This window comes from Podarcis liolepis, assembly GCF_965112155.1.
Source record: "Podarcis liolepis genome assembly, chromosome: 10".
In the NCBI taxonomy this organism is placed as follows: Eukaryota; Metazoa; Chordata; class Lepidosauria; order Squamata; family Lacertidae; genus Podarcis; species Podarcis liolepis.
The window spans coordinates 3,987,429-4,014,788 of NC_139562.1; the positions used below are offsets into that span (position 1 = coordinate 3,987,429).

At 48.1% G+C, this 27,360-nt stretch overlaps 3 protein-coding genes across 5 annotated transcripts in view; all 3 read left to right on the forward strand.

The window, feature by feature from the left end:
• The window catches only part of LOC310686994 (uncharacterized protein), a 74,656-nt gene that overhangs the window by 3,547 nt on the left and 43,749 nt on the right, over positions 1 to 27,360 (forward strand). For 2 of the 3 annotated variants that reach the window (XM_083461598.1, XM_083461599.1), the window contains exons 2-4: positions 4,908 to 5,080; positions 13,861 to 13,902; positions 25,666 to 25,706. In XM_083461598.1, the coding sequence (XP_083317724.1) occupies positions 4,908 to 5,080; positions 13,861 to 13,902; positions 25,666 to 25,706 (256 nt within the window). Of the gene's footprint in view, positions 1 to 4,907; positions 5,081 to 13,860; positions 13,903 to 24,368; positions 24,515 to 25,665; positions 25,707 to 27,360 lie in introns of those variants that run through there. The other variant, XR_014516136.1, reaches the window with a different exon arrangement.
• The window catches only part of LOC310686847 (uncharacterized protein), a 46,363-nt gene continuing 34,934 nt past the window's right edge, over positions 15,932 to 27,360 (forward strand). Inside the window, exons 1-2 of the mRNA XM_083461200.1 lie at positions 15,932 to 15,969; positions 26,986 to 27,158. The gene's annotated coding sequence lies outside the window, so the exon portion shown is untranslated. The remainder of the gene's footprint in view (positions 15,970 to 26,985; positions 27,159 to 27,360) is intronic.
• On the forward strand, positions 16,935 to 21,125 carry LOC310688137 (uncharacterized protein; the record flags this gene model as incomplete). The annotated part of the gene is made up of 4 exons (XM_083464262.1): positions 16,935 to 17,022; positions 17,461 to 17,979; positions 18,150 to 18,855; positions 21,047 to 21,125. The coding sequence occupies exons 2-4, from the start codon at positions 17,862 to 17,864 to the stop codon at positions 21,123 to 21,125; spliced, it is 903 nt and encodes a 300-aa protein (XP_083320388.1). The 5' UTR covers positions 16,935 to 17,022; positions 17,461 to 17,861.

Genomic DNA, 27,360 nt, shown 5'->3' on the forward strand with positions numbered 1-27,360 from the left:
GGGGAGTTGGCAGTTTCCTGCTCCCAGAGGGAAGATCTGATCATTGTCCTTTGTTTCAGTCCATGCTGAATCCACTCCCATATGCAAGTTCTTTGTGATCTTGATTGTCTTCTGTCTGGGATCATCAGGGTTGGCATAGCAACTGGGCAGGGCTCCTGTGGATGTGCTGGGATGGTGAAGGGATTATGGCTGACCAGAACCAAGCCACCCCTTTTTGATAGTCCTTGTCATATGGAGTAAAATAAAAATGGAACAGTGCAAATCCAATGTATGGTTGATTTTTCTATGAATTTATAACAGAAGTGTGGCGTATGTAGTGTGTGAGTGTGTGTGAAGTTTGTACAAACAGAATGATTGGAGTGTGGGGGGGGGGTTTCCTGCTACACCCTCCAGCCCCAGCTCTCCTGGCTGAGCTGGAAACACAAGTCTCAATGCAAAGCGCAGAAAAAGAAAGCTTTCCCCTCAAAAATGTGCATTTTAACTGCTAGCAAAACACACAGAGCAGCCCCGCGTTGCCTGAGACACACAGACAGAGCCACAGCCCACGGCTCCCTCCATTTCAAGGAATGGGGGTACTTTACTTGCTGAGGGCAGGAGTCACAATCCTGTCACATTGCGGGGTGTCAGGCTTTTAGGTAAGGGGGTGAGGCTAGAGTGGGCCAGTCCTGTTCACAGTGCATTCTCAGTCCTTTGGGGTTCATCGCTCCACCACAACCCCAGTTTCCCACACCTTTTAACTACCCTCCTCCCCAAAGCACCACAATAGTATTCACACATCCCCCTAGCTGCAAGGCTTCCCTGCGCTTCGCCTTGGAAAGTATCAGGATTCAATCCACCATCCCGATGGATTTCTGTCTTGACTGCCCCCCCCCCTGGATTTAACAGCAGCAATACCTAAAACACGGAGGGATCTAAGCCCTTGGCGTGGGGTGGGGGAGGGAAGGATTTTGCAATATAAACATTGTGGGGGGGGGACCCCACTTTGCAGTAGGATTGCCGGGATCAGCCCAGCCCCATCTCCTGATTCACAGAAGGAAGAGGGGAGGGGAAAACCTTCCTCTCCTCCCCGCCCCCCAAATTCCACCCCTCCCCTCCCGGCACATCCTTCCCACACCCCGCCTCCGCAAACCCCAAATCCCCTCCCCAATATGCTGCTCCTCCTCCTCGCCATCCGACCTCTGTTCCGGGAATGGGGGGGGGGGTGAGCCCCCCTCCCAAATTGCCTGCTTCTCCCGGAAGTGGCTCTTCTGCGCCGGATTGCTGCTCTGCCCCGTAGCTCTAGGGTCGCGCGCTTTCGGAGAGGGGAGGAGGGGCGGCAGGGAAATCCCACCAACCCACGTGGATATTGCAGGACAGGAAAGGAGAGGAGAATCGTGAGCGAGGACAAAGAGGTAAAGGGGTCTCGGGGGGAGGCGAGAGAAGGATCCAGAGACTCCCTCCAGCTCCCGAAAGCGCCTGTCGTGGATCTGGATCCCTGCACGCGTGCTGCGAAGGGGGTTTTCCTTGGACCCTTAGGAAGCCCACGCAGGGGATCCCAACGAAGCCCCCTCGCCCCATTTCCTCGCGCAGGCATCCCTGGGGCGCTGTGGGTTCCGCGCGGAAAGAGGTGGGCCATGAAAGGGTTAACGGGCGTAAGGGACGCCTGGATAGAGACCCCCCTGTCCTCCCCTGCTCGTCTTGGGGGGGCCCCTCCGGATGGAGAGATGGGGGGCGAAGGGCGACGGGTGAGCCATGCCAAGGGGGGACTTTGGGTTCAGGGGAGACTCTGGGACAGAGGGAGGGGGTCGAGGAAGTGGGGAGGGGGAGCATCCCTGGGGCAGCGAAGGAGGGGGGGAGTGCTAGGTAGACCAGTCTTTGGGGACACGTCTCCATCTTGGCGCCCGCGGGGATTCTCTGGAGAGACCACCTTGGCTTCTCCCTCCCACCCAGGAATCGGCCACCCCTTCAAGGCGACCAGAGAGGGATCCCTGGAAAGTGGGGGCGGGGCGTGTCCCCCACCCCTTCCTTCCTGCAACCTCTATCCTACTCCCCCCCATAAGCCCCTGCCCTGTCCAGACTGTTGCAGGAATTTATGTATAAGTTGGGGGCGGGGTTGCACCTTCAGCAGATATCATGCACATGCAGCCCACTACCCAAATCAGCACCATCACTTTTGTGATTTGTCCTGGCGGCCGGATTAAGGTAAATTCTGGCCTGATTGGAAGGGGCATGGCCCTTCCGCCAGGCTAGGCTGTATTTTTTTGACTTTTCTTTCTGGGCGGGGGGCCAGCTAGGCCTTTTTTTTTTTTTGTAGGGGGGGGGAGGCATGGCTCCCTCACCCCCGCCATCTGCCGCCCTCCAGCTGTAGGCCACATGGCGCCCGATTCCTTTCTTGTTGGGGGGGGCATAAGTCAGGCCACATGGCGGTCATGTTTGTTTGCGCTGCCCCCCCCTTCCGCTCTCGCTACTGACGCACTTCTGTTCCTAGCAGGGAAATGTAAATATCTCTTTCGTTACACTTGATGTGTGTTTTGTGGAGGGCAAGGGGAACCATGGGGCAGGGTCCAGGATGCTCAGATTACTGCCACCAGACCTCCCCTCTCATGATGTAACCATGATGTAGTTTGGGGGGGGTGTAATAAAAGTTTGGGTTCTCTGGTTGGCCTCTGTTTTTCCTCCGACCGATGGAGAGCCTACAAAGGACTCTATGAGGGCTCTTGTGTCCCCCATAAGGGAATAAAGGCAGATTTTCATTTATTACAGCAGCTAATAAAAGTTTGGGTTCTCTTTTGTTTGGGGCTTCCATCTTGTTCCACCTGGTGGCAGGTGGGAGTCCTGTCACGACAGTCTTCAATAAAGACCAAGCCTACTGGCTGCTGTTTTGCTCTGGTATTCCTGGTTGCTGTCCTTGTTTTTTGTCCAGGGTGGCCCTCAGATTTCTCCGTTAACAAGATGCACCTTCCTTCCTGCAAGCTCCACCCAATTCCCACCCCATAAGCCCCTGCCATGTCCAGATTTATTATTATTATTGTTATTATTATTATTGAAATCCTGCCCTCCCCGAAAGGGGAGGCTTTGCCCTGCCGGATCTAAAGTTATACTACGAAGCGGCTTGTCTCTGCTGGCTAAAAGAATGGATTAAATTAAAGAATACAAAGCTCCTAGATTTGGAAGGATTCAATGCCAGGTTTGGATGGCATGCGCATCTCTGGAAAGAAAAGAAGAAAGGATACAGTTCATTTGAAAACCACATCTTTCGTAAATCGCTACTGGAAGTTTGGGACAGATACAAAAATATATTGGAAACAGGGGTCCCACATTGGTTATCCCCGTTAGAGGCTATGGGAGTTAAGAAAATTAATATGAGAAGTGACTGGGCCACCTATGCAGATTTGGTGAGGAAGGAAGGGGAGAAGTGGAAGATTAAACCATATGAACAAGTAAAAAAATTCGTCTATGATTGGCTACACTACCGCCAAGTAAACGAAATGTTTAAAAAGGAAGAGAAGGAAAAAGGGTATAAAGAAAAAGACTCAAAATTTCAAACAGAAATTGTTAACAACGACTGCAAAATAATCTCTAAAATGTACAAAATTTTGTTGGAATGGCATACAATGGATGAGGAGGTGAAAGGAGTTATGACTCAGTGGGCTAAAGATCTAGGCTATAATATAGACTTGGACGATTGGCAAAAAATTTGGAATGAAAATTTGAAGTTTACTGCATGTGTCACATTAAGAGAGAATACAATGAAGATGGTCTACAGGTGGTATATGACACCAGTAAAATTATCAAAAATGTACAAGACTTGTAACAAGTGTTGGAGATGTAGGGAGAAGGAAGGCACATTTATGCATATGTGGTGGGACTGCAGGAAAGTAAGGGGGTTCTGGGAGATGATATATAAAGAACTAAAGAAAATGCTAAAATATAGCTTTGGTAAGAAACCAGAAACCTTCTTGCTGGGGATAACAAGAAGGGATATAAGCAAGGGAGACTGCAAATTGTTTCAATATGCGATCACCGCAGCAAGGACACTGATAGCTCAAAGGTGGAAACAGGAAGAGGTCCCGAACCTGGAAGAATGGAGGTCAAAACTAATTGAGTATGCAGAACTGGACAAATTAACGGGGAAAATTAGATATCAGAAAGATCATAGATTCTTAAAGGACTGGGGAAAGTTTACGGAGTATTTGGAAAACATTTGTGAGGATGGTACAACGCTAGTGTGTTTTAAAACAGCTTTGTGAATAATAGGGAATATTACCAGAAGGTAAAGAAGATTAAAAAATATAAAATATAATGGGAATATTGTTATAAAGGAATGTGTGGATAAGGTATAAACTACGAATGATTGCCAGAAAAGCTGTGGGAGGTCCAAACAAGACAAAAATGTGATATGTAAATGGAGATGTTGAGTGTGTTTTTTTTGTGGAAAACTTTAATAAAAATTTAAATGCAAAAAAAAAAAAGAAATCCTGCCCTCCCCAGGTGAAGCCGGGCTCAGAGCGGCTAACAACAATAAAAGTAACACAGTTTACATAAAATCACAATCGATTAATTAAAGGGCATTCTAAAAACAATTCATTCTAATATCAATTCAAAATCAAATTAATGGCAGATACAGCGCTTCTGCCAAGTCCAACCATTGGTCCCCCTGGAGAGGAGAGGAAATCCCAAGAAGAAGAGAGGAGGGGAGGGGCTTCTTGGAAGCGGCTCTTTGTTTCCTCAATCCCACCCAAGAAGCAGACAGAAACCTTTTCCTCTCTCTCAGGCTTCCATCTTTAAGTGTCTTTTCCACTGCCTGGTTCATTGAGGCTGAGGATAATGTACACCTGTCATCAGAAACAGGGGTGCAGAGTCCATGGAATGTCTCTCAGGATTGATATAGAAGTCAAAAGCATTTCTGTTCCTCTTATTCTTTGTAGGCAATGTCAGAGTGACTGACAAGCTGAGATACAACCCATCAGAATCCGATGACAGCAACTGCATGAATCTTCCCAGTCAAAGGACCCATTTTCATGATAGACAGTGCCTGTGGCTGGAGGCTCTACATACAAGGCGTGCCTATGCAGGCCAAAGACTGCCAGTATTAGCACAGGTGAGGTGTGTGACCTTCCCAAATTTACAGACTGTATGTGAATGAGAGTTTGTGGGTGGGATTATCGTTTACGTTAACCCTGTGATTTTCTCCACCCATAAAATTTTGTGATCTGATTTCGCAGTACGAATTCCAAAATAACTGCAAAAAAATCACAAGATGATAAGAATGATTGTAGCATTTATACAATGTAGTCCATCTGCATATGTATATGTAGTCCATCTGGTTGGGCTTCACCAGCCACTCTGGGCAGCTTCCAGTACACATAAAAGACAGTAAAACATCAAACATTAAAAACCTCCAGATACAGGTCTACCTTCTGCTATTTTCTAAATGTCAGATAGTTGTTCATTTCCTTGACCTCTGAAGGGAGGGCGTTCCACAGGGTGGGTGCCACCACCCAGAAGGCCCTCTGCCTGGTTCCCTGTACCCTCACTTCTTGCAGGGAGGGAACCAGCAGAAGACCCTCAGAGGAGGACCTCAGTGTTCAGAGTAAAGGATGGGGGGTGGAGACGCTCCTGCAGGTCTACTGGGCCGAGGCAGTTTAGGGCTTTAGGTCGCAGATCTTGCTCCTCCATAACAATCTCCAAGACCGACATATAGTTAGCAGAGTAGGAAAAAACACTCAGAGGCAGCAAAAAATTCATTCAGCAGAGAAATTTAGTACTGAAGGCAAAAGATAGCAAAAACTTAACTTACAGTCAAAAAAGCACTCAAGTAAGAAACAGACAAGCAGAGTAGAGAATAGCAGAATAGGAAGTGGGACCAGGCGCCTTTCAATACTGTGATTTATAAACAATTCAGTGTCAGAGTAACCTTGGGACTGAATACCAAGCCTGGCTCACCCCAGTTTAAACCAGCTTCTTCTGGTTCCCAGAAACAAGGAAGGTTCAGCGTAACCTCATAACAACTGATCCCACCACCTGCTCTCAGCAGAAAGGAAACTCCCTTGTCAGCTAAAATGTTCCAGCTGGAGAAAACACCACTTTGAATCACACAGAGTAAAACCACCAGAACCTTCTTGAACCAATAGACTAGGAATGATGTGTATACATTAGATCAACACTTTTCTTTTTCTGAAAAATGCAGCCATGACACTTAAAGGTCAGCACCAACAGTGTGAATTGTGCTTGGAAACACACTGGAAGCCAGGGAAGATCCTTTAGGACCAATGAAATGTGGTCTTGGCGGCTGCTCCCAGTTACTAGTCCAGCTGCCACATTCTGGATTAGTTGCAGTTTTTGGGTCACCTTCAAAGGTAGCACCATGTAGAGCGCATGGCAGTGGTCCAAGCAGGAGATAACCAGAGCATGCACCACTTTAGTGAGACAGTGTGCAGGCTGGTAGGGTCTGCCTGCCACCTGTCCCACAGGGACAGTGCTTCCGTCTTGTCAGGATTCAACCTCAATCTGTTATCCACCATCTATCCTCAAACCACCTACAGGCACCAACACAGGGCATTCACTGGTTCATCTTCACTGGTTCCAATTTAAAAGAGAAGAGCTGGGTATCATCCACATGCGTGTGAACACCAGCCAAAACTCCCCCAGCGGCTTCATATAGATATTAAAAAGCATGGGGAGAGGACAGAGCCCTGAGGCACCCCACAAGTGAGCACCCAGGGGCCTGAACACTCATCCCCCAACACCACTTTCTGGACATGGCCCAGGAGGAAGGAGGGGAACCACTGCACAGCAGTGCCCCCAGCTCCCCTAGAGGGTCCAGAAGGATACCATGGTCAAAGGTCTCCAAAGCAGAGATCCAGCAGAACCAGGAAAGAGCTTTGCCCTTGGTCTCTAGCCTATTGGAGATCATCAACCAGCGCAACCAGGGTAGTTTCTGTCGTATGATGAGGCCTGAATCCCAATTGGAAGGATAATGGTGGCAGAAGATTTTCTGGTCCTGCACCCCCAAAAGCTTCAAGCACAAGACTTTCATTAGCTTTGAAGGGGCCATCGGATACTTGGTGGTCTTTTCTTCAAAAGACAAATATTCTGAATACTTTTTAATTGATGTATGATATAAACAGCACTTCTGTTTTACATATTCCACATTGGAGAGATTTTGATACACAGGTCTGAGTTCATCACTGCCCCCAAAACTGCTGTGTTAGCAGTACAGCGAGTGTGGACAGTGTGTTTGGGGGTTCAGGGCTGCCTAGACAACAAGAGCCCCTTCTCAGCCTGGCTTATATGGTACCAAGGAAATAAGAGAAGTACGTTAGGCACCAACTTGGCTGCAGGAGTGACTGGAAGGAGGTGTGGAGGACACCATCCAACCCTCTTAGAGACTTCTTTTCCTGAAGAAAACCAGGCAGCGAAGGTTTAGGACCACAGTTTTCCTTCTCGAGGACCTCGCTTCCCAGGTTGACGAGCCCCATCTGCCCTTCACTTTCCTCCACAGCAGGGGCAGAATCTGCCTTCCTGATTGTGGGATTCATTGTTGTTCTCATCCTCTCCATCCATCAGGGCCTGCCTTCACCTGCAGCAGAATTCCCCAACCCACCAAGGATTGGAGACCCATCAGCTATTCTCACCTGGTTTAGCCGGCCAGTTGAAACCGTTCCTGGGCTTGTGGCCCCTATTCTATCCTGACAGCTTCTGGAAGCCACAGGTGAGAACTGAGTGCAGGTTGGGGACCATTGATGGATAGATTACCCCATAAGGAGCATGACATGACCCCCACCAAAGGAACTAATGCTCTCCTAACACCCCAAGTCATCGTATAATTATGATATTTGAGACAGGAGCGGAATAAATTCATCTCTAGAAATAACACATCTTCAGGCCATAAATAAATTAATACTACTTATCCAAGGTACTACATATTCCACTAAGTACAGTTTATCTATTTGCCTTGAATATCGCCTTTAAAGTGTCATTTTAGGATAGTTCTGTATCAGAAGACAGGCACGAGATCAGACAGCACATTTTTTAAAAAATCATGCTGCTTTATTAACATTGATTGAGGATTATGAAAGTTGCTAATGAATTACTATCATTTGATGACATTGCAACTTCATTTCCTAAAAATTAGGAACATGGGTAGGAGGTGAGGGAATGTAGGAGACGTTGAAATAGGAGAAGGTGCTAATGGAGATTGATGTGTTCTCTTTCCCTTAGTTCTGGAAACCCAAACTGGATTCCCTTTCATCCCACTCTGAAGAAGGAGATGGAGAAGACAGTCAAAACTCCAGTGAATGGGGCACCTTTCATTTCTTTAGGGATAGAAATGAAAATGTGTGAAATGTGGAATATGCTTCATTGAATGAGCACACATAGTTCACATCAACGACCTCCAACAGGGGAGAAACCATTGAAAGGTATGGAGTGCGGAAAGAGCTTTATTCAGAGTGAACACCTCAATATACATCAATGGACTCACACAGGGGAGAAACCATATAAATGCCTGGAGTGTGGAAAGAGCTTCAGTACCAGTGGAAACCTTAGAACACATCAACGGATTCACACAGGGGAGAAACCATATAAATGTATGGAGTGTGGAAAGAGCTTCAGTAAGAGTGGACACCTCAATATACATCAACGGACTCACACAGGGGAGAAACCATTTAAATGCATGGAGTGCGGAAAGAGCTTTAGTGAGAATGGAAAACTTAAAACACATCAACGGACTCACACAGGGGAGAAACCATTTCAATGTATGGAGTGCGGAAAGATCTTCAGTAAGAATGGAAACCTTAGAACACATCAACGGACTCACACAGGGGAGAAACCATATAAATGCATGGAGTGCGGAAAGTGCTTCAGTCAGAATGGAGTCCTTAAATTACACCAGCGAATTCACACAGGGGAGAAATCATATAAATGTATGGAATGTGGAAAGAGCTTCAGTCAGAATGGAAACCTTAGAACTCATCAACGGTCTCACACAGGGGAGAAACCATTTAAGTGCGTGAAGTGCGGAAACTGCTTCAGTCGGAATGGAGTCCTTAAATTACATCAGCGGATTCACACAGGAGAGAAACCATTTAAATGTATGGAGTGTGGAAAGAGCTTTAGTGATAATGGAACCCTTAAAAAACATCAACGGACTCACACAGGGGAGAAGCCATTTAAGTGCCTGGAGTGCGGAAAGAGCTTTAGTGATAATGGAACCCTTAGAACACATCAGCGGACTCACACAGGAGAGAAACCCTTTAAATGCATGGAGTGTGGAAAGAGCTTCAGTCAGAGTGGACACTTCAATATACATCAACGGACTCACACAGGGGAGAAACCATTTAAATGCCTCGAGTGCGGAAAGTGCTTCAGTGAGAATGGAGACCTTAGAAAACATCAACGGATTCACATGGGGGAGAAACCATTTAAATGCATGGAGTGCGGAAAGTGCTTCAGTCAGCGTGCTCACTTCAATATACATCAACGGACTCACTCAGGGGAGAAATCATTTAAATGCCTGGAGTGCGGAAAGAGCTTCAGTCAGAATGGAAATCTTAGAAAACATCAGCAGACACACAGGGGAGAAACTGTTTAAATGTATGGACTGTGAAAAGGCGAAAGATTTATACGATCTGAAGAGAAACCGAAAGATTTATACATTCTGAAGAGAAATGACTGGCAGAATCTGAGACCAGGGAGAAGAGTCGGTGGAAGAAGATTGGAAGAAATTTAAAGACTATTTACAGAAATATTGCAAAATTAATGAGTGTTAAAATGATGTTGGATTGAAATATAGGGGTTATTAGGTATAATGCTATAAAGGAATTTGAAAAATGGATTATTAATAGGTAAAAATTTTATGTGATATTATTTTAAGATTATAGATTACAGATTAAGTTAAATAAAGAGGGAAAGGATTTGCTGAACTAATAAAATGAATTGGAATACAAAAAAGGGAGGCATGAGGAAGTCCGGGAAATAAGTAAAAGAAAGTTAAGTAATGGAAAGAATGGATTGTTTTTAAACATTTTTATTTTGTATTTTCTTTTTTCTGTTTTCATTTTGTATAAATTGGAAAATTTTAATAAAGATCTCTTAATAAATAAATGAATGAATGAATGAAGCAACAGACTCACACAGGGGAGAAACCATTTACATGTCTGGAGTGTGGAAAGAGCTTCAGTCAGAATGGAAATCTTAGAAAACATCAGCAGACACACAGGGGAGAAACTGTTTAAATGTATGGAATGTGGAAGGAGCTCCAGTCAGAGTGGAACCCTTGATTTATGCGAACAAACTCAGACAAAGCACAAATCTTATAAATATCAGGAAAGTAGATAGAGGTTCAGTCTTGGTGGAAATTCTAAATCAACCGATTCACGGACAGGAAGTACCTTTGGAGTTGAAACCCTACAAACCATCAACAGACTCAAAGAGGAGAAGCAGTTTAAATGAAAAGATTGCAAAAAGTGCTTTATTTACAATGGAGTGTATAAGGAAAATCCAGAGACTCTCTGATGGAGTACTGTGTCCAGTTCTGGGCACCACAGTTTAAGAAGGACACTGACAAACCGGAACGTGTCCAGAGGAGGGCAACCAAAATGATCAAAGGCCTGGAAACGATGCCTTATGAGGAACAGCTAAGGGAGCTGGGCATGTTTAGCCTGGAGAAGAGGAGGTTAAGGGGTGACATGATAGCCATGTTCAAATATATAAAAGGATGTCACATAGAGGAGGGAGAAAGGTTGTTTTCTGCTGCTCCAGAGAAGCGGACACGGAGCAATGGATCCAAACTACAAGAAAGAAGATTCCACCTAAACATTAGGAAGAACTTCCTGACAGTAAGAGCTGTTTGACAGTGGAATTTGCTGCCAAGGAGTGTGGTGGAGTCTCCTACTTTGGAGGTCTTTAAGCAGAGGCTTGACAGCCATATGTCAGGAGTGCTCTGATGGTGTTTCCTGCTTGGCAGGGGGTTGGACTCGATGGCCCCTGTGGTCTCTTCCAACTCTATGATTCTATGTAAGAACCCATTTTGATGTATGGAGTGTTGGAGGTCTTCCTCTCAGAGTCCACCCTTTTCTTCACAGAAATGAACTCAGGAGGAAATCTGTCTTTAACACATGTTGTGTATGTGAAGTTCCGGTTCTTTATGTGTAAAACTCTATCGTAATAAAATATTGAAGGCAATGTCAAACAATGTGATTATGATCTAAGATGTAAAGTACCTTTTGATAGAGAAGAGGTGAGGGTTTATCTGGATTGCTGGTGGTCAGTGAGGATTGTGGCTGGGCGATATATTGTCACATACTGGTTTCTAGACCACATCATGATAACCTTTCAAAAACAATTGATATGGCAACACACCAAGAATCACAGTGTGTGTTTCCAGGATGCTCATTTGCCTGGAAGCTGCTGGCAGAAGCCCTGAATATGCTGAGTTCCTGACTTCCCTCCCAGACGACAGGAAGCGAAAGACACACCTCCATTGCCCTGCGTCCTTCCAGCCTCTTTCCTCCCTTGCTCCCTTCTGCCGGTTTGTGTGCCTGACTTAGATATCCTGTGTGCTGTATTTGTTTACTGCTGAAACTGCTGTACTCAAGCATGAAAAATTGGTGCATCTGTGTGTGACTGGTTTTTGCACCAAACTCTCTCACCCCCACCACGTGTGATCTCCAAACACTGCTTCTTCACTAGAACCTCTCCCTGTCTCCTACACATTCAGAAGAAAACTTAAAATACTGTAATTTAATGGGAGATTTCCCCCCAAGCCTTATTGCAAGAGAGGGAAGGAGGGGCTGCAGGTACCAGGGAAGTCTCCTGATGGGTCCCATCTTCACTCATGAACCCCATGGGGCAACCCCAGATCTACTGCTTATTCAGGGGTTTGGGGAAGATAGTACTTTTCCATAGTCCCAGAAGTTATTAACCTTCTAGCCAGAGGACTAGTGTGCATATTATTATCGTACTTATTTTACTGCTGTTGCTGCTGTTGCTGTCATGGACTGGCTGGGTGAAAAGGGAGGGGGGGAGGCAGCAGCTGGGGAACCCCCAAGGGAACAAGGCTCGGATCCCGGGTCTCGTATGCCCCCTAAGTCTATCTAAACTCCTAGGTCTGTTCAATAAAAGGCTAATTTGGTGTTACGGGGGAGGGGGGACCCAGGTGTGAGGCTGCTCAGCCACCCAGCTTGTTGGGCAGAGACCGTGGGTCCCTGCGGAATAAAGGAAGGAGTCCGGCCACCAACCGGAGCAAATAGCTGTAGATCAAAGTTTATTGCGCAACAGGTCCAAAGAAGAATTGAACCCCGAGGATGGGGTGACAAGGACTTTTAAAAGTGTCTATCTTATCCCAGCATGCAGTTCGTGGAGCATCATCGCTACATCAGGAGGTGAAAAAACCTATCTGAGGATGTACAAATTCCAACGCGCTTTAGTTCTGGGCTGCTTCATTCCTTGCATGAATTTTACCTGGGTGTCGGGGCTGTGTGTGAAAAAGCCAAAGCCCCATTTCCCCCCGTAACACAGGAGTCACAGAGTCCAAGCCGTTGCTCAATGTACACCAGTACCTAAAACACGGACGGATCTAATCTCGTGGGGTGGGGGAGGGAGGGATTTTGCAATGTAAACATTTTGGGGTGCGAGACCCCACTTTGCGAGTGGATTGCCGGGATCAGCCCCTCCCCTGCTCTCCTGATCCCCAGAAGGAAGAAGGGAGGGGGGAAACCTTCCTCTCCCCACCCCCATTCCTCCCCTCCCCTCCCGGCCCATCCTTCTCTCTTACCCCGCCACCTCAACCCAAATCCCGCCCCCCTACGTTGCACCTCCTCCTCGCCACCCGACTTCTGTTCCGGGAGTGGAGAGGGGGGGAAAGAGACCCCTCCCAAATTGCCTGCTTCTCCCGCGCCAGTAGCTCTACGGGCGCGCGCTTTCGGAAAGGGGAGGAGGGGCGGCAGGTAACCCCCCCACCCACCCACGTGGATGTTGCAGGAAAGGAAAGGAGCGAGGACAAAGAGGTAAAGGGGTCGCGGGGGGAGGGGAGAGAAGGATCCAGAGACCCCCTTGAGCTCCCCAAAGCGCCTGTCGTGGATCTGGATCCCTGCACGCGTGCTGCGAAGGGGGTTTTCCTTGGACCCTTAGGAAGCCCACCCAGGGGATCCCAACGAAGCCCCCTCACCCCATTTCCCCGCGCAGGCATCCCTGGGGCGCTGTGGGTTCCGCGCGGAAAGAGGTGGGCCATGAAAGGGTTATCGGGCGTGAGGGACGCCTGGATAGAGACCCCCGTCCCTCCCCTGCTCGTCTTGGGGGGGCCCTCCGGATGGAGAGATGGGGGGCGCAGGGCGTGGGGTGAGCCGCGCCAAGGGGGGACTTTGGGTTCAGGGGAGACTCTGGGACAGAGGGAGGGAGTCGAGGAAGTGGGGAGGGGGAGCATCCCTGGGGCAGCGAAGGGGGGGGGAGTGCTAGGTAGACCAGTCTTTGGGGACACATCTCCATCCTGGCGCCCGCGGGAATTCTCTGGAGGGGCCGCATTGGATTCTCCCTCCCGCCCAGGAATCGGCCACCCCTTCAATGCCACCAGAGAGGGATCCCTGGAAAGTGGGGGGTCCAGTCCCCCCACCCCTTTCTTCCTGCAAGCTCCATCCTCTTCCCACCCCATAAGGCCCCATACGTCCCTGCCTGTCCAGACTGTTGCAGGAATTTATGTATAGGTGTGTGTGGGGGGGGGGGAGTGCCAGACAGGTAGTCGGATGAAGACAAAAGGGTGGGATTAACTTGGCTGGGAAACAGGTCAGGGAGGACAATGGCTGGCTGGCCCGGGGCGGGGCAAAGGCCAAAGAAAAGAGGCCGACCCCTTTGTCCAAGCCTCTTTTGGTTTTCTTCCTTCAGGGATCAGGATCCTCAGGAGCGTGTCCTGGCGGCCGGATTAAGGTAAGTTCTGGCCTGATTGGAAGGGGCATGGCCCCTCTGCCAGGCTAGGCTGTATTTTTTTGACTTTTCTTTCTGGGCGGGGGGCCAGCTAGGCCGCCAGGGTGGCCTTCTTGTTTTTTTGTAGTGGGGGGGGGGAGGCATGGCTCCCTTGCCCCCGCCATCCGCCACCCTCCAGCTGTAGGCCGCATGGCAGCCGATTCCTTTCTTGTTGGGGGGGGGGGGGCATAAGTCAGGCCACGTGGTGGTCGTATTTTTTTGCACTTCCCCCTCGTTCTGCTCTGCCTACTGATGCACTTCTGCTCCTAGCAGTGAAATGTAAATATCTCTTTTGTTACACTCGATGGGTGTTTGGTGGAGGGCAAGGGGAACTATGGGGCAGGGTCCAGGATGCTCAGATTACTGCCACCAGACCTCCCCTTCCATGATGTAACCATGATGTAGTTTGGGGGTGTAACATTGGGATTAGCAGTGAAATAAATAAATTAAGGTCTTATGTATATAATGAAGGTTCATAAATGTACCAGGCAAACACGTACATAGATATATAGGCCCCATGTCTGAACCTGCACAGGAGAGCAGCCATGGAGCCATTTTGACTCCCAGGCTGACCAGGTGTTTTCTCTGCAAGGTCAAATGGAGCAGCCTCCCCATTGCCTCTTCCTTCACAATTCCTGTCTTAAGGGTATATCTGTGTATGAATAGGGTGTGAGCCTGTGATCTGGCTCAGGAACTAAGTACTTGTCATTACAAAAGACTGGCCAGGCTCCCCAGGGTATCAATCCAGTAAGCATTAACAGGTAACTTGCCAGACAGGAGGTAAACAACCCCCTCAGATTTCTGCTTTAGCCCGCCCTTTCTGTGAAGTAGTTATGATGTTTCTGGGGGTGGTCTTCGACTCCAAGGTGGGCAATTTAAAATGTCTATATAAGGGCAGACACACCTTGGTTCGGGGTCCTTCTCCTCTCCTGCGTGTGAGGGGAGACCCTGTTGGAACACTTCAATAAAGATCAGGCTTACAAGCTGCTTTGCTTCTCAATATTCTCTGGTTGGCCTCTGTTTTTCCTCCGACCGATGGAGAACCTACAAAGGACTCTATGAGGGCTCTTGTGTCCCGCATAAGGGAATAATGGGAGATTTTCGTTTATTGTAGCAGCTAATAAAGTTTGGGTTCTCTTTTGTTTGGGGCTTCCATCTTGTTCCTCCTGGTGGCAGGTGGGAGTCCTGTCACGACAGTCTTCAATAAAGACCAAGCCTACTGGCTGTTGTTTTGCTCTGGTATTCCTGGCTGCTGTTCTTGTTTTTTGTCCAAGGGAGCCCTCAGATTTCTCCTTTAACAAGACACAACTTCTTTCCTGCAAGCTCCACCCAATTCCCACCCCATAAGCCCCTGACGTGTCCAAATAATAATAATAATAATAATAATAATAATAATAATAATAATAATAATTTATATCCTGCCCTTCCCAGCCGAAGCTGGGCTAAGAGCGGCTTACAACAATAAAAGTATCACAGTTTACATAAAATCACAAGCAATTAATTAAAATGCATTCTAAAATCAATTCGTTCTAATATCAATTCAAAATCAAATTAATGGCAGATACAGCGGTTCTGCCAAGTCCAACCATTGGTCCCCCTGGAGAGGAGAGGAAATCCCAAGAGGAGGGGAGGGGCTTCTTGGAAGCGGATCTTTGTTTCCTCAATCCCACCTAAGAAGCAGACAGAAACCTTTTCCTCTCTCTCAGGCTTCCATCCTTAAGTGTCTTTTCCACTGCCTGGTTCATTGAGGATGACGATAGTGTACACCTGTCATCAGAAACGGGTCCAGAGTCCATGAACGGCTCTCAGGCTTGATATAGACGTTGCACCTCAAAAGCATTTCTGTTCCTCTTATTCTTTGAAGGCAGTGTCAGAGTGACTGACAAGCTGAGATACAACCCATCAGCATCCAATGATAGCCATTGCATGAATCTTCCCAGTCAAGGGACCCATTTTCATGATAGACTGTGGCTGGAGGCTCTACATACAGGGTGTGCCTATACAGGCCAAAGACTGCCAGTATTAGCACAGGTGAAGTGTCTGACCCCCCCCCCAGCTCCCCTAGAGGGTTCAGAAGGATACCATGGTCAAAGGTCTCCAAAGCCGCTGAGAGATCCAGCAGAACCAGGAAACAGCTTTTCCTCTAAGCCTCTAGACCATCGGAGATCATCAGTCACAGCAACCAGGGTAGTTTCAGTTCCATGATGAGGCCTGAATCCGGATTGGAAGGATAATGATGGAAGAAGCTTTCCTGGTCCTGCACCCCCAAAAGCTCCAGGCACAAGGCTTTCATTAGGTTTGAAGGGGCCATACGATACTTGGTGGTCTTTTCTTCAAAAGACAAATAATCTGAATACTTTTAAATTGATGTATGATATAAACAGCACTTCTGTTTTCCTTGTTCCACATTGGAGAGACTTTGATACACAGGTCTGAGTTCATCGCTCCCCCTGAAACTGCTGTGTTAGCAGCACTGGCTGGACAGTGTGTTTGGGGGTTCAGGGCTTCCTAGACAAGACCCCCTTCTCAGCCTGGCTTATATGGTCCCAAGGAAAGCAGAGCAGTACGTTAGGCATCAGCTTGGCTGCAGTAGTGGCTGGAAGGAGGTGTGCAGGGCACAATCCAACCGCCTTAGAGAGTCCACTCTGGATTTGTGTAGGTTTTTCTCCGCACCTTTTTCTTCTCCTGAAGCTAACTCAAGAGGGAGTGTACCAAAGTATTATGACCAGAGTTTTCCTTCTCGAAGGGTTCCCTTCCCAGGTTGATGAGCCCCATCTGCCCTCACTTTCCTCTGCAGAATGGGCAGAATCTGCCTTCTTGACTGTGGGATTCACTGTTGTTCTCATCCTCTCCATCCACCAGGGCCTGCCTTCACCTGCAACAGAATTCCCTAATACACCAAGGATTTGAGACCCGTCATCTATCCTCACCTGCTTTAGCCTGCCGGTTGAAGCTGTTCCTGGGATTGTGGTCCCTATTCCATCCTGGCAGTTTCTGGAAGCCACAGGTGAGAGCTGAGTGCAGGGTGGGGACCAATGGTGGGTAGATTACCCCAGAAGGTGGACAACATGTCCCCCACCAAAGGTACTAACACTCCCCTAACACCCCGTGAGATTGTATGATTATGATCTTTAAGACAGAACAGGAATAAATTCATGTCCCCAGAAATAACACAACTTCAGGCCATTAGTGAATCAATACTACATTTTAAAGGAACTGCACATTCCACCAAGTACAGTTTATCTATTTGCCTTGAATATCCTGCTTTTCAGTGTCGTTTTAGGATAGTCCTGCGTCAGAAGACGGGCACAAGATGAGACAGCACATCATTTTTTAAAAAATCAAGATGCTTTATGAATATTGATTGAGGATTATGAAAGTTGCTGATAAATTACTATCAAATGATGACATTGCAACTTCATTTCCTAAAAATTGGGAACATGGGTAGGAGGTGAGGGAATGTAGGAGACGTTGAAATAGGAGAAGGTGCTAATGGAGATTGATGCGTTCTCTTTCCCTTAGTTCTCTTCCTTGAAACCCAAACAGGATTTCCGTTCCTCCCACTCTGAAGGAGATGCAGAAGACAGTCAGAACTCCAGGGGATGGGTCACCTTTGGTTTCATTAGGAATAGAAATTAAAATGTGTGAAATGTGGAATATGCGTCATTGAATGAGCACACATAGTTCATGTCAACGACCTCCAACAGGGGAGAAACCACTTAAAGTTATGGAGTGTGGGAAAAGTTTCAGTCGGAGTGCACAGCTAAATATGCCTCAATGGACACACACAGGAGAGAAACCATATAAATGTATGGAGTGTGGAAAGAGCTTCATTAAGAGTGGACACCTCAATATGCATCAACGGACTCACACAGGGGAGAAACCATTTAAATATATGGAGTGTGGAAAAAGCTTCAGTCGGAATGGAGAGCTTAAATTACACCAGCGGATTCACACAGGAGAGAAACCATATAAATGTATGGAGTGTGGAAAGAGCTTCAGTAAGAGTGGACACCTCAATATGCATCAACGGACTCACACAGGGGAGAAACCATTTAAATATATGGAGTGTGGAAAAAGCTTCAGTCGGAATGGAGAGCTTAAATTACACCAGCGGATTCACACAGGAGAGAAACCATATAAATGTATGGAGTGTGGAAAGAGCTTCAGTCAAAGTGGAAATCTTAGAAGACATCAACGGACTCACAGAGGGGAGAAACCATTTAAATGTATGGAGTGCGGAAAGAGCTTCAGTCGGAGTGGACACCTCAATAAACATCAACGGACTCACACGGGTGAAAAACCATATAAATGTATGGAGTGTGGGAAGAGATATAGTGATAGTGGACAACTTAGAACACATCAACGGATCCACACAGGGGAGAAACCATTTAAATGCATGGAGTGCGAAAAAAGCTTTAGTGATAATGGATCCCTTAGAAAACATCAACGGACTCACACAGGTGAGAAACCATATAAATGTATGAAATGTGGAAACAGCTTTAGTGAAAGTGGATCCCTTAGAAAACATCAACGGACACACACAGGGGAGAAACCATTTAAATGCATGGAGTGTGGAGAGAGCTTTAGTGATAATGGAAACCTTAGAACACATCAACGGACTCACACAGGGGAGAAACCATTTAAATGCATGGAGTGCGGAAAGAGCTTTAGTGATAGTGGAAACCTTAGAACACATCAACGGACTCACACAGGGGAGAAACCATATAAATGTATGGAGTGTGGAAAGAGGTTTAGTGAGAGTGGATCCCTTAGAAAACATCAACGGACTCACTCAGGGGAGAAACCATTTAAGTGCATGGAGTGTGGAAAGAGCTTTAGTGATAATGGAAAACTTAGAAGACATCAACGAACTCACACGGGGGAGAAACCATTTAAATGCCTGCAGTGCGGAAAGTGCTTCAGTCAAAATGGAGACCTTAAATTACACCAGCGGATTCATACAGGGGAGAAACCATATAAATGCATGGAGTGCGGAAAGAGCTTCAGTCAGAGTGGAAATCTTAGAAAACATCTGCAGAAACACAGGGGAGAAACTGTTTAAATGTATGGACTGTGGAAGGAGCTGCAGTCAGAGTGTAACCCTTGATTTATGTGAACAAACTCACACAAAACACAAACCTTATAAATATCAGGAAAGTAGATAGAGGTTCAGTCCTGGTGGAAATTCTAAATCAACCGATTCACGGACAGGGAGAACATTTGGAGTTGAAACCCTACAAACCATCAATAGACTCAAAGAGGAGAAGCAGTTTAAATGAAAAGATTGCAAAAAGTGCTTTATTTACAAAGAAATGTTTAAGGACCAACCAGAGACTCTCACATGGAAGAACCCATTTACATGTATGGAGTGTTGGATGGCTTCCTGTCAGAGTCCACTCTTTTCTTCACAGAAATGAACTCAGGAGGAAATCTGTATGTGAAGTTCTGGTATTTATGTGTAAAACTGTATAGTAATGAAATATTGAAGGCAGTGTCAAACAATGTGATTATGATCTAAGATGTAAAGTACCTTTTGACAGAGAAGGGGTGAGGGTTTATCTGGATTGCTGGTGGTGGGTGAGGATTAGGGCTGGGTGATATATTGATATCTTATCAATACCAGTTTCTAAACCATATCCTGATAACCTTTGAAGAACAACTGATATGGCAATACACCACAGATCACAGTGAGTGTTTCTGGGATTTGACTGCAAGCAGCGGCAGAAAGCTTTTCTTTGTGACGTCCCTGCAGCTGCCAAGTTGCTGACTTCTCTCCCAGACGACGGGAAACGAAACACACACATCCACTGCCCTGTGTCCTTCCAGCCTTTTTCCTCCCTTGCTCCCTTCTGCCGGTTTGTGTGCCTGACTTAGATATCCTGTGTGCTGTATGATTTTACTGCTGGAACTGGGTTTGCTCTCAGGAGCTAAGTTTTGTGCATCACTGGGGACTCAGCGAGAACTGTAGGCTTTGAAAGCTCAGTAAACTATTACTGAAGAAGTCCTGCTGCCTCTGTGTGTTTTTTGACATCAGCGTGGGAATTGCTTTACACGTGGCCCCTACCCCACTGATACTTAGCTCATGCCCTGGAGTTGCTCTACTCAAGCATGGAAGACGGGTGCATATGTGTGTGACTGGTTTTTGCACCAAACTCTCACCCCCACCACCGCATGATCTCAAAACACCTCTTCTTCACCAGAACTTCATCCTTGCCCCCTGCGCATTCTGAAGGAAACTTAACATACTGTAATTTTATGGGAGATTTTCCCCAAGTCTTATTGCAAGAGGGGGAAGGATGGGTTGCAGGTACCAGGGAAGTCTCCTGATGGGTCCCATCTTCACTCAAGAACCCCATGGGGCAACCCCAGAGCTCCTGCTTATTCTGGGGTTTGGAGAAGATAGTACTTTTCCATAGTCCCATAAGTTATTATTCTTCCTGCCAGAGGACCAGTGTGAATATTATTATCGTACTGAATTTACTGTTGTTGCTGCTTTTGCTATCATGGGCTGGCTGGGTGAAAGGGGGGGAGGCACCAGCTGGGAAACCCCCAAGGGAAGAAGGCTCAGAGTCCGGATCTTGTATGCCCCCAAAGGCTATGAAAACTCCTAGGTCTGGCCAATAAAGGGCTAATTTGGTGTTACGGGGGAGGGGGGACCCAAGTGCGAGGCTGCTCAGCCACCCAGCTCGTTGGGCAGAGCCCATGGGTCCCTGCGGAATAAAGGAAGGAGTCCAGCCACCAACCAGAGCAAATAGCTGTAGACCAAAGTTTATTACGCAAGAGGTCCAAAGGGGAATTGTACCCCGAGGATGGGGTGACAAGGACTTTTAAAAGTTTCTATCTTATCCCAGCATGCAGTTTGCGGAGCATCATCACTACATCAGACAAGGGGAGGGTTATACATGATTCACATAGGAGGAATGTCTCAGGGGAACAGGCAAATACAGGATATGTATTGGGAAGTACATTCTGATCACCTACTGCAAAAGAACAATAGAACTTTGGTTTGCATAGTCTGGCACCTGGGCAAGTCCGGAGGAGAGCTTTTGCCCAGCGATCGACACCTATGAGTACCTTCCTGTGAGTACGTGACCTCCCGCTTAAGGGATTATGGAGGGGACCGAGTGGTTTCCAAGCCCTTAGCCAGTGAAGCAACTTGGCTGTGGAATGAAGAGAATCGTTGAAACCAGTGATTTTCTATGAATTTCTAAGCATTTTTGGCTATTCACAATACAGACAGTGGGTTTGGACATGACTTGACTTGGCCTCAATACATTGGATCCAGTTTTATGAGTGGATTACAAGGTAACTAGCTTTCGATGAATTTAGTCCATTGTTCTCTCAGCAGGACCTGTTGTCACCTTGTCAGCGCTCACTGAATCATGGAAGATAGCTGCGCTGAGCATTGCTGGGATTGGCTGAAGGGCTAGATTTGAGTGGTCAGGACGCATCCTCAAGCAAATAAATTGTCCATTCATAAAATACATCCATCGTTCATACTGCTTGCCTGTATATAGCACCGGGATACGCGGTCACAAATGGTGCTTTATTCTTGGGGTGTTGGGGTTTTGTGTGGTGCTTGGTGCAATGTTGTGAAAGGACGAGGGGAGCCCTTGTATAGCGGGGTTACCTTGAGGTCATTGCCTCTGACCCTATGTGGTTGGTTGTTGTTGTTTAGTCCTTTAGCCGTGTCCGACTCTTCGTGACCCCCTGGACCAGAGCACGCCAGGCCCTCCTGTCTTCCACTGCCTCCCGCAGTTTGGTCAGATTCATGTTTGTAGCTTCGAGAACACTGTCCAACCACCTCGTCCTCTGTCGTCCCCTTCTTCTTGTGCCCTCAATTTTTCCCAACATCAGGGTCTTTTCCAGGGAGTCTTCTCTTCTCATGAGGTGGCCAAAGTTTTGGAGCCTCAGCTTCAGGATCTGTCCTTCCAGTGAGCACTCAGGGCTAATTTCCTTAAGAATGGATACGTTTGATCTTCTTGCAGTCCATGGGACTCTCAAGAGTCTCCTCCAGCACCATAATTCAAAAGCATCAATTCTTCGGCGATCAGCCTTCTTGATGGTCCAGCTTTCACTTCCATACATCACTACTGGGAAAACCATGGCTTTCACTATACGGACCTATGTGGTTTACTCAGGAGTAAACCTCTGTTTGTATGCCCCCCCCAATTCTGTAACAGTGGGAACCATTGGGGGCCACATTGGTTATTTCATTTTCACCTCTCCTCTGGAAAAGTGCTCTTTCTTTTGGGGTTTGATTACTTTTGCCTCCTCCAGTGCCCACTGCACCATCAGAGAGGTACAATACTGTCCTTTCAACTTCTGTAGCCACGTATCAGGACCGCTACCCAGGAGTCTGCGTATGCAAACTGCTCCAAACATCCAGGGTGTTTTGTCACGATTCAAAAGACCTGGTTGGTTAGGTCCTGGTCTCACTGGGGCTCATGGGGGGTATTCTCAAGGAGTTCTCAGTCGTTTGGGGTTCATCGCTCCACCATATTTGCGATTGAATTTGCCAAAATTATTCACCATGCCTTGTAACGGAGTCCATTCCTCCTGTTAGTGTGACCCCCCCTTATGCCCTCCTGCTTAAGTTGTTACACAAAGGGGACTCCCTGCCCTTCCAACATGTTGCAGATAAAATACAGTTGTTACGGCTAAAATCTGGGTGCAGGGTTACTCTGCCACCCAGCTCATCGGACTAAGTCCGTGGGTCCCTACGGAAGAAAATGAGCTCAGCCGGACGCAGGAGCAAACTACAGAAGATCCAAGTTTCTTGCGCAACAGGTTCAAGGCGAGATTGAACAGCGAGAAAGGGGTGACATGAACTTTTGAAACTCCCTCCATGTCCCAGAATACAGTGCAAAATACATCCCAGTTACATCATGAATACATTAAGAGGTTGGGTTACACAGATTAACATATGGAGGAGGGAGGGGGGAATATGCAGAGAGCTGGATGGAGGAGGGAGGGGGGAATATGCAGAGCTGGAGATATGCGCAGATAAGCACATCCTGAGAAGACAATGGTCCATGTACATGTAGTCTGTCACCTGGCATTGCCCGGAGGAAAGGTTTGGCAGAGTGATTTTGACAGGATTACTTGAGAGATTATGGAGGACAGGGGAGGGGTGATGGGAGTCCTAGAGAAATTGAGCAAATATATTGTAGTGAAGAAGACATGCCCCCCCCTTCCGTAACACAGTAGTACCTTGAAAAGAGACTATAGAAAGAAAAAAGACTCATAAATAAATGCCCCCCTCGGCTGCACAGCCCGCCAGTCCTGGGCAGAGAACTCACAGTTGTGCCAAGGGGGGAATGAGCCCGATCTCTGCAGCCCCAGCCCTCAGCCGAAGAGGAGCCTTCAAGCAAAACACAAAGTGCCCCTCTTGGCCGATATAGAGACAATAAAATACATAGACACACACAGAGCTGGGAGCCTGTTGTTGCTGTGTGTGTGTGTGGGGGGGTGTTTTCCTCTCTCTCTCTCTCTCTCTCTCTCTCACACACACACACACACACACACACACACACACACACACAGACACACAGCTGGCCCTCCAGACCCCAGCTCTCCTGGCTGAGCCGGAAACACAAGTCTCAATGCAAAGCAGACAAAAAGAAAGCTCTTTCCCCAAAAAGTGCAATTTTAACTGCTAGCAAAACACACAGAGCAGCCCCCCTTTGCCTGAGACACACAGACAGAGCCACAGCCCACGGCTCCCTCCATTTCAAGGAATGGGGGTATTTTACTTGCTGAGGGCAGGAGTCACAATCCTGTCACATTGCGGGGTGTCAGGCTTTTAGGCAAGGGGGTGAGGCTAGAGTGGGCCAGTCCTGTTCACAGTGAATTCTCAGTCTTTTGGGGTTCATCGCTCCACCACAACCCCACTTTCCCACACCTTTTAACTACCCTCCTCCCCAAAGCACCACAATAGTACTCACACATCCCCCTAGCTGCAAGGCTTTCCTGCGCTTCACCTTGGAAAGTATCAGGATTCAATCCCCCATCCCGATGGATTTCTGTCTTGACTGCCGCTCCCCACTTCCTGGATTTAACAGCAGCAATACCTAAAACACGGAGGGATCTAAGCTCGTGGCGTGGGGTGGGGGAGGGAAGGATTTTGCAATATAAACATTGTGGGGGGGGGAACCCCACTTTGCAGTAGGATTGCCGGGATCAGCCCAGCCCCCATCTCCTGATTCACAGAAGGAAGAGGGGAGGGGGAAACCTTCCTCTCCTCCCCGCCCCCCAAATTCCACCCCTCCCCTCCCGGCACATCCTTCCCACACCCCGCCTCCGCAAACCCCAAATCCCCTCCCCAATATGTTGCTCCTCCTCCTCCTCGCCATCCGACCTCTGTTCCGGGAATGGGGGGGGGGATGAGCCCCCTCCCAAACGGCCTGCTTCTCCCGGAAGTGGCTCTTCTGCGCGGATTGCTGCTCTGCGCCGCAGATCTAGGGTCGCGCGCTTTCGGAGAGGGGAGGAGGGGCGGCAGGTAAATCCCCCCCACCCACGTGGATGTTGCAGGAAAGGAAAGGAGAGGAGAATCGCGAGCGAGGACAAAGAGGTAAAGGGGTCTCGGGGGGAGGGGAGAGAAGGATCCAGAGACCCCCTTGAGCTTCCCAAAGCGCCTGTTGTGGATCTGGATCCCTGCACGCGTGCTGCGAAGGAGGTTTTCCTTGGACCCTTAGGAAGCCCACCCAGGGGATCCCAACGAAGCCCCCTCGCCCCATTTCCCCGCGCAGGCATCCCTGGGGCGCTGTGGGTTCCGCGCGGAGAGAGGTGGGCCATGAAAGGGTTAACGGGCGTGAGGGACGCTTGGATAGAGACCCCCCTGTCCTCCCCTGCTCGTCTTGGGGGGGGGCCCTCCGGATGGAGAGATGGGGGGCGCAGGACGACGGGTGAGCCACGCCAAGGGGGGACTTTGGGTTCAGGGGAGACTCTGGGACAGAGGGAGGGGGTCGAGGAAGTGGGGAGGGGGAGCATCCCTGGGGCAGCGAGGGGGGGGAGTGCTAGGTAGACCAGAATTTGGGGACACATCTCCATCCTGGCGCCCGCGGGAATTCTCTGGAGGGGCCGCATTGGCTTCTCCCTCCCGCCCAGGAATCGGCCACCCCTTCAAGGCTACCAGAGAAGGATCCCTTGAAAGTGGGGGGTTGTGTCCCCCCACCCCCCTGCTTCCTGCAACCTCTATCCTACTCCCCCCCCATAAGCCCCTGCCCTGTCCAGACTGTTGCAGGAATTTATGTATAAGTTGGGGGGGGGGGTTGCACCTTCAGCAGATATCATGCACATGCAGCCCACTACCTAAATCAGCACCATCACTTTTGTGATTTGTCCCCACAAAGCACTTGATCACAGTTTCTTCCTATCTATTCAAAGGGCCTTTGATGCACAATACCAAATGTAGGAATTCACTGATAAATGTCTCTATGTACTGGCTCACTGGGGTAGCTTCAGAAATTCATATATGCATGTGAGCTCAGCTACTCAGCAGCCCCTCTGCCTGAGGGATAATCCCTGGCATCCTGATACCTGAGTGCTGGACAGGTAGCCATTCCAGAAAGAACCAACCCAGATGAAGCCTAAAGGGTGTGATTAACTTGGCTGAGAAACAGGTCAGGGAGGACAATGGGTGGCCGGCCGGGGGTGGGGCAAAGGCCAAAGAAAAGAGGCCGACCCCTTTGTCCAAGCCCCTTTTGGTTTTCTTCCTTCCAGGATCAGGATCCTCAGGAGCGTGTCCTGGCGGCCGGATTAAGGTAAGTTCTGGCCTGATTGGAAGGGGCATGGCCCCTCCGCCAGGCTAGGCTGTATTTTTTTGACTTTTCTTTCTGGGCGGGGGGCCAGCTAGGCCTTTTTTTGTAGTGGGGGGGAGGCATGGCTCCCTCACCCCTGCCATCCGCCGCCCTCCAGCTGTAGGCCGCATGGCGGCCGATTCCTTTCTTGTTGGGGGGGGGCATAAGTCAGGCCGCATGGCGGTCATGTTTGTTTGCACTCCCCCCCCCTTCCGCTCTGGCTACTGACGCACTTCTGCTCCTAGCAGGGAAATGTAAATATCTCTTTTGTTACACTTGATGTGTGTTTTGTGGAGGGCAAGGGGAACCATGGGGCAGGGTCCAGGATGCTCAGATTACTGCCACCAGACCTCCCCTCTCATGATGTAACCATGATGTAGTTTGGGGGGGGTGTAATAAAAGTTTGGGTTCTCTGGTTGGCCTCTGTTTTTCCTCCGACCGATGGAGAGCCTACAAAGGACTCTATGAGGGCTCTTGTGTCCCCCATAAGGGAATAAAGGCAGATTTTCATTTATTACAGCAGCTAATAAAAGTTTGGGTTCTCTTTTGTTTGGGGCTTCCATCTTGTTCCACCTGGTGGCAGGTGGGAGTCCTGTCACGACAGTCTTCAATAAAGACCAAGCCTACTGGCTGCTGTTTTGCTCTGGTATTCCTGGTTGCTGTCCTTGTTTTTTGTCCAGGGTGGCCCTCAGATTTCTCCGTTAACAAGATGCACCTTCCTTCCTGCAAGCTCCACCCAATTCCCACCCCATAAGCCCCTGCCATGTCCAGATTTATTATTATTATTGTTATTATTATTATTGAAATCCTGCCCTCCCCAGGTGAAGCCGGGCTCAGAGCGGCTAACAACAATAAAAGTAACACAGTTTACATAAAATCACAAGCAATTAATTAAAAGGCATTCTAAAAACAATTCATTCTAATATATTCAAAATCAAATTAATGGCAGATACAGCAGTTTCTGCCAAGTCCAACCATTGGTCCCCCTGGAGAGGAGAGGAAATCCCAAGAAGAAGAGAGGAGGGGAGGGGCTTCTTGGAAGCGGCTCTTTGTTTCCTCAATCCCACCCAAGAAGCAGACAGAACTCAGGCTTCCATCTTTAAGTGTCTTTTCCACTGCCTGGTTCATTGAGGCTGAGGATAATGTACACCTGTCATCAGAAACAGGGGTGCAGAATCCATGGAATGTCTCTCAGGATTGATATAGAAGTCAAAAGCATTTCTGTTCCTCTTATTCTTTGTAGGCAATGTCAGAGTGACTGACAAGCTGAGATACAACCCATCAGAATCCGATGACAGCAACTGCATGAATCTTCCCAGTCAAAGGACCCATTTTCATGATAGACAGTGCCTGTGGCTGGAGGCTCTACATACAAGGTGTGCCTATGCAGGCCAAAGACTGCCAGTATTAGCACAGGTGAGGTGTGTGACCTTCCCAAATTTACAGACTGTATGTGAATGAGAGTTTGTGGGTGGGATTATCGTTTACAACAACCCTGTGATTTTCTCCACCCATAAAATTTTGTGATCTGATTTCGCAGTACGAATTCCAAAATAACTGCAAAAAATCACAAGATGATAAGAATGATTGTAGCATTTATACAATGTAGTCCATCTGC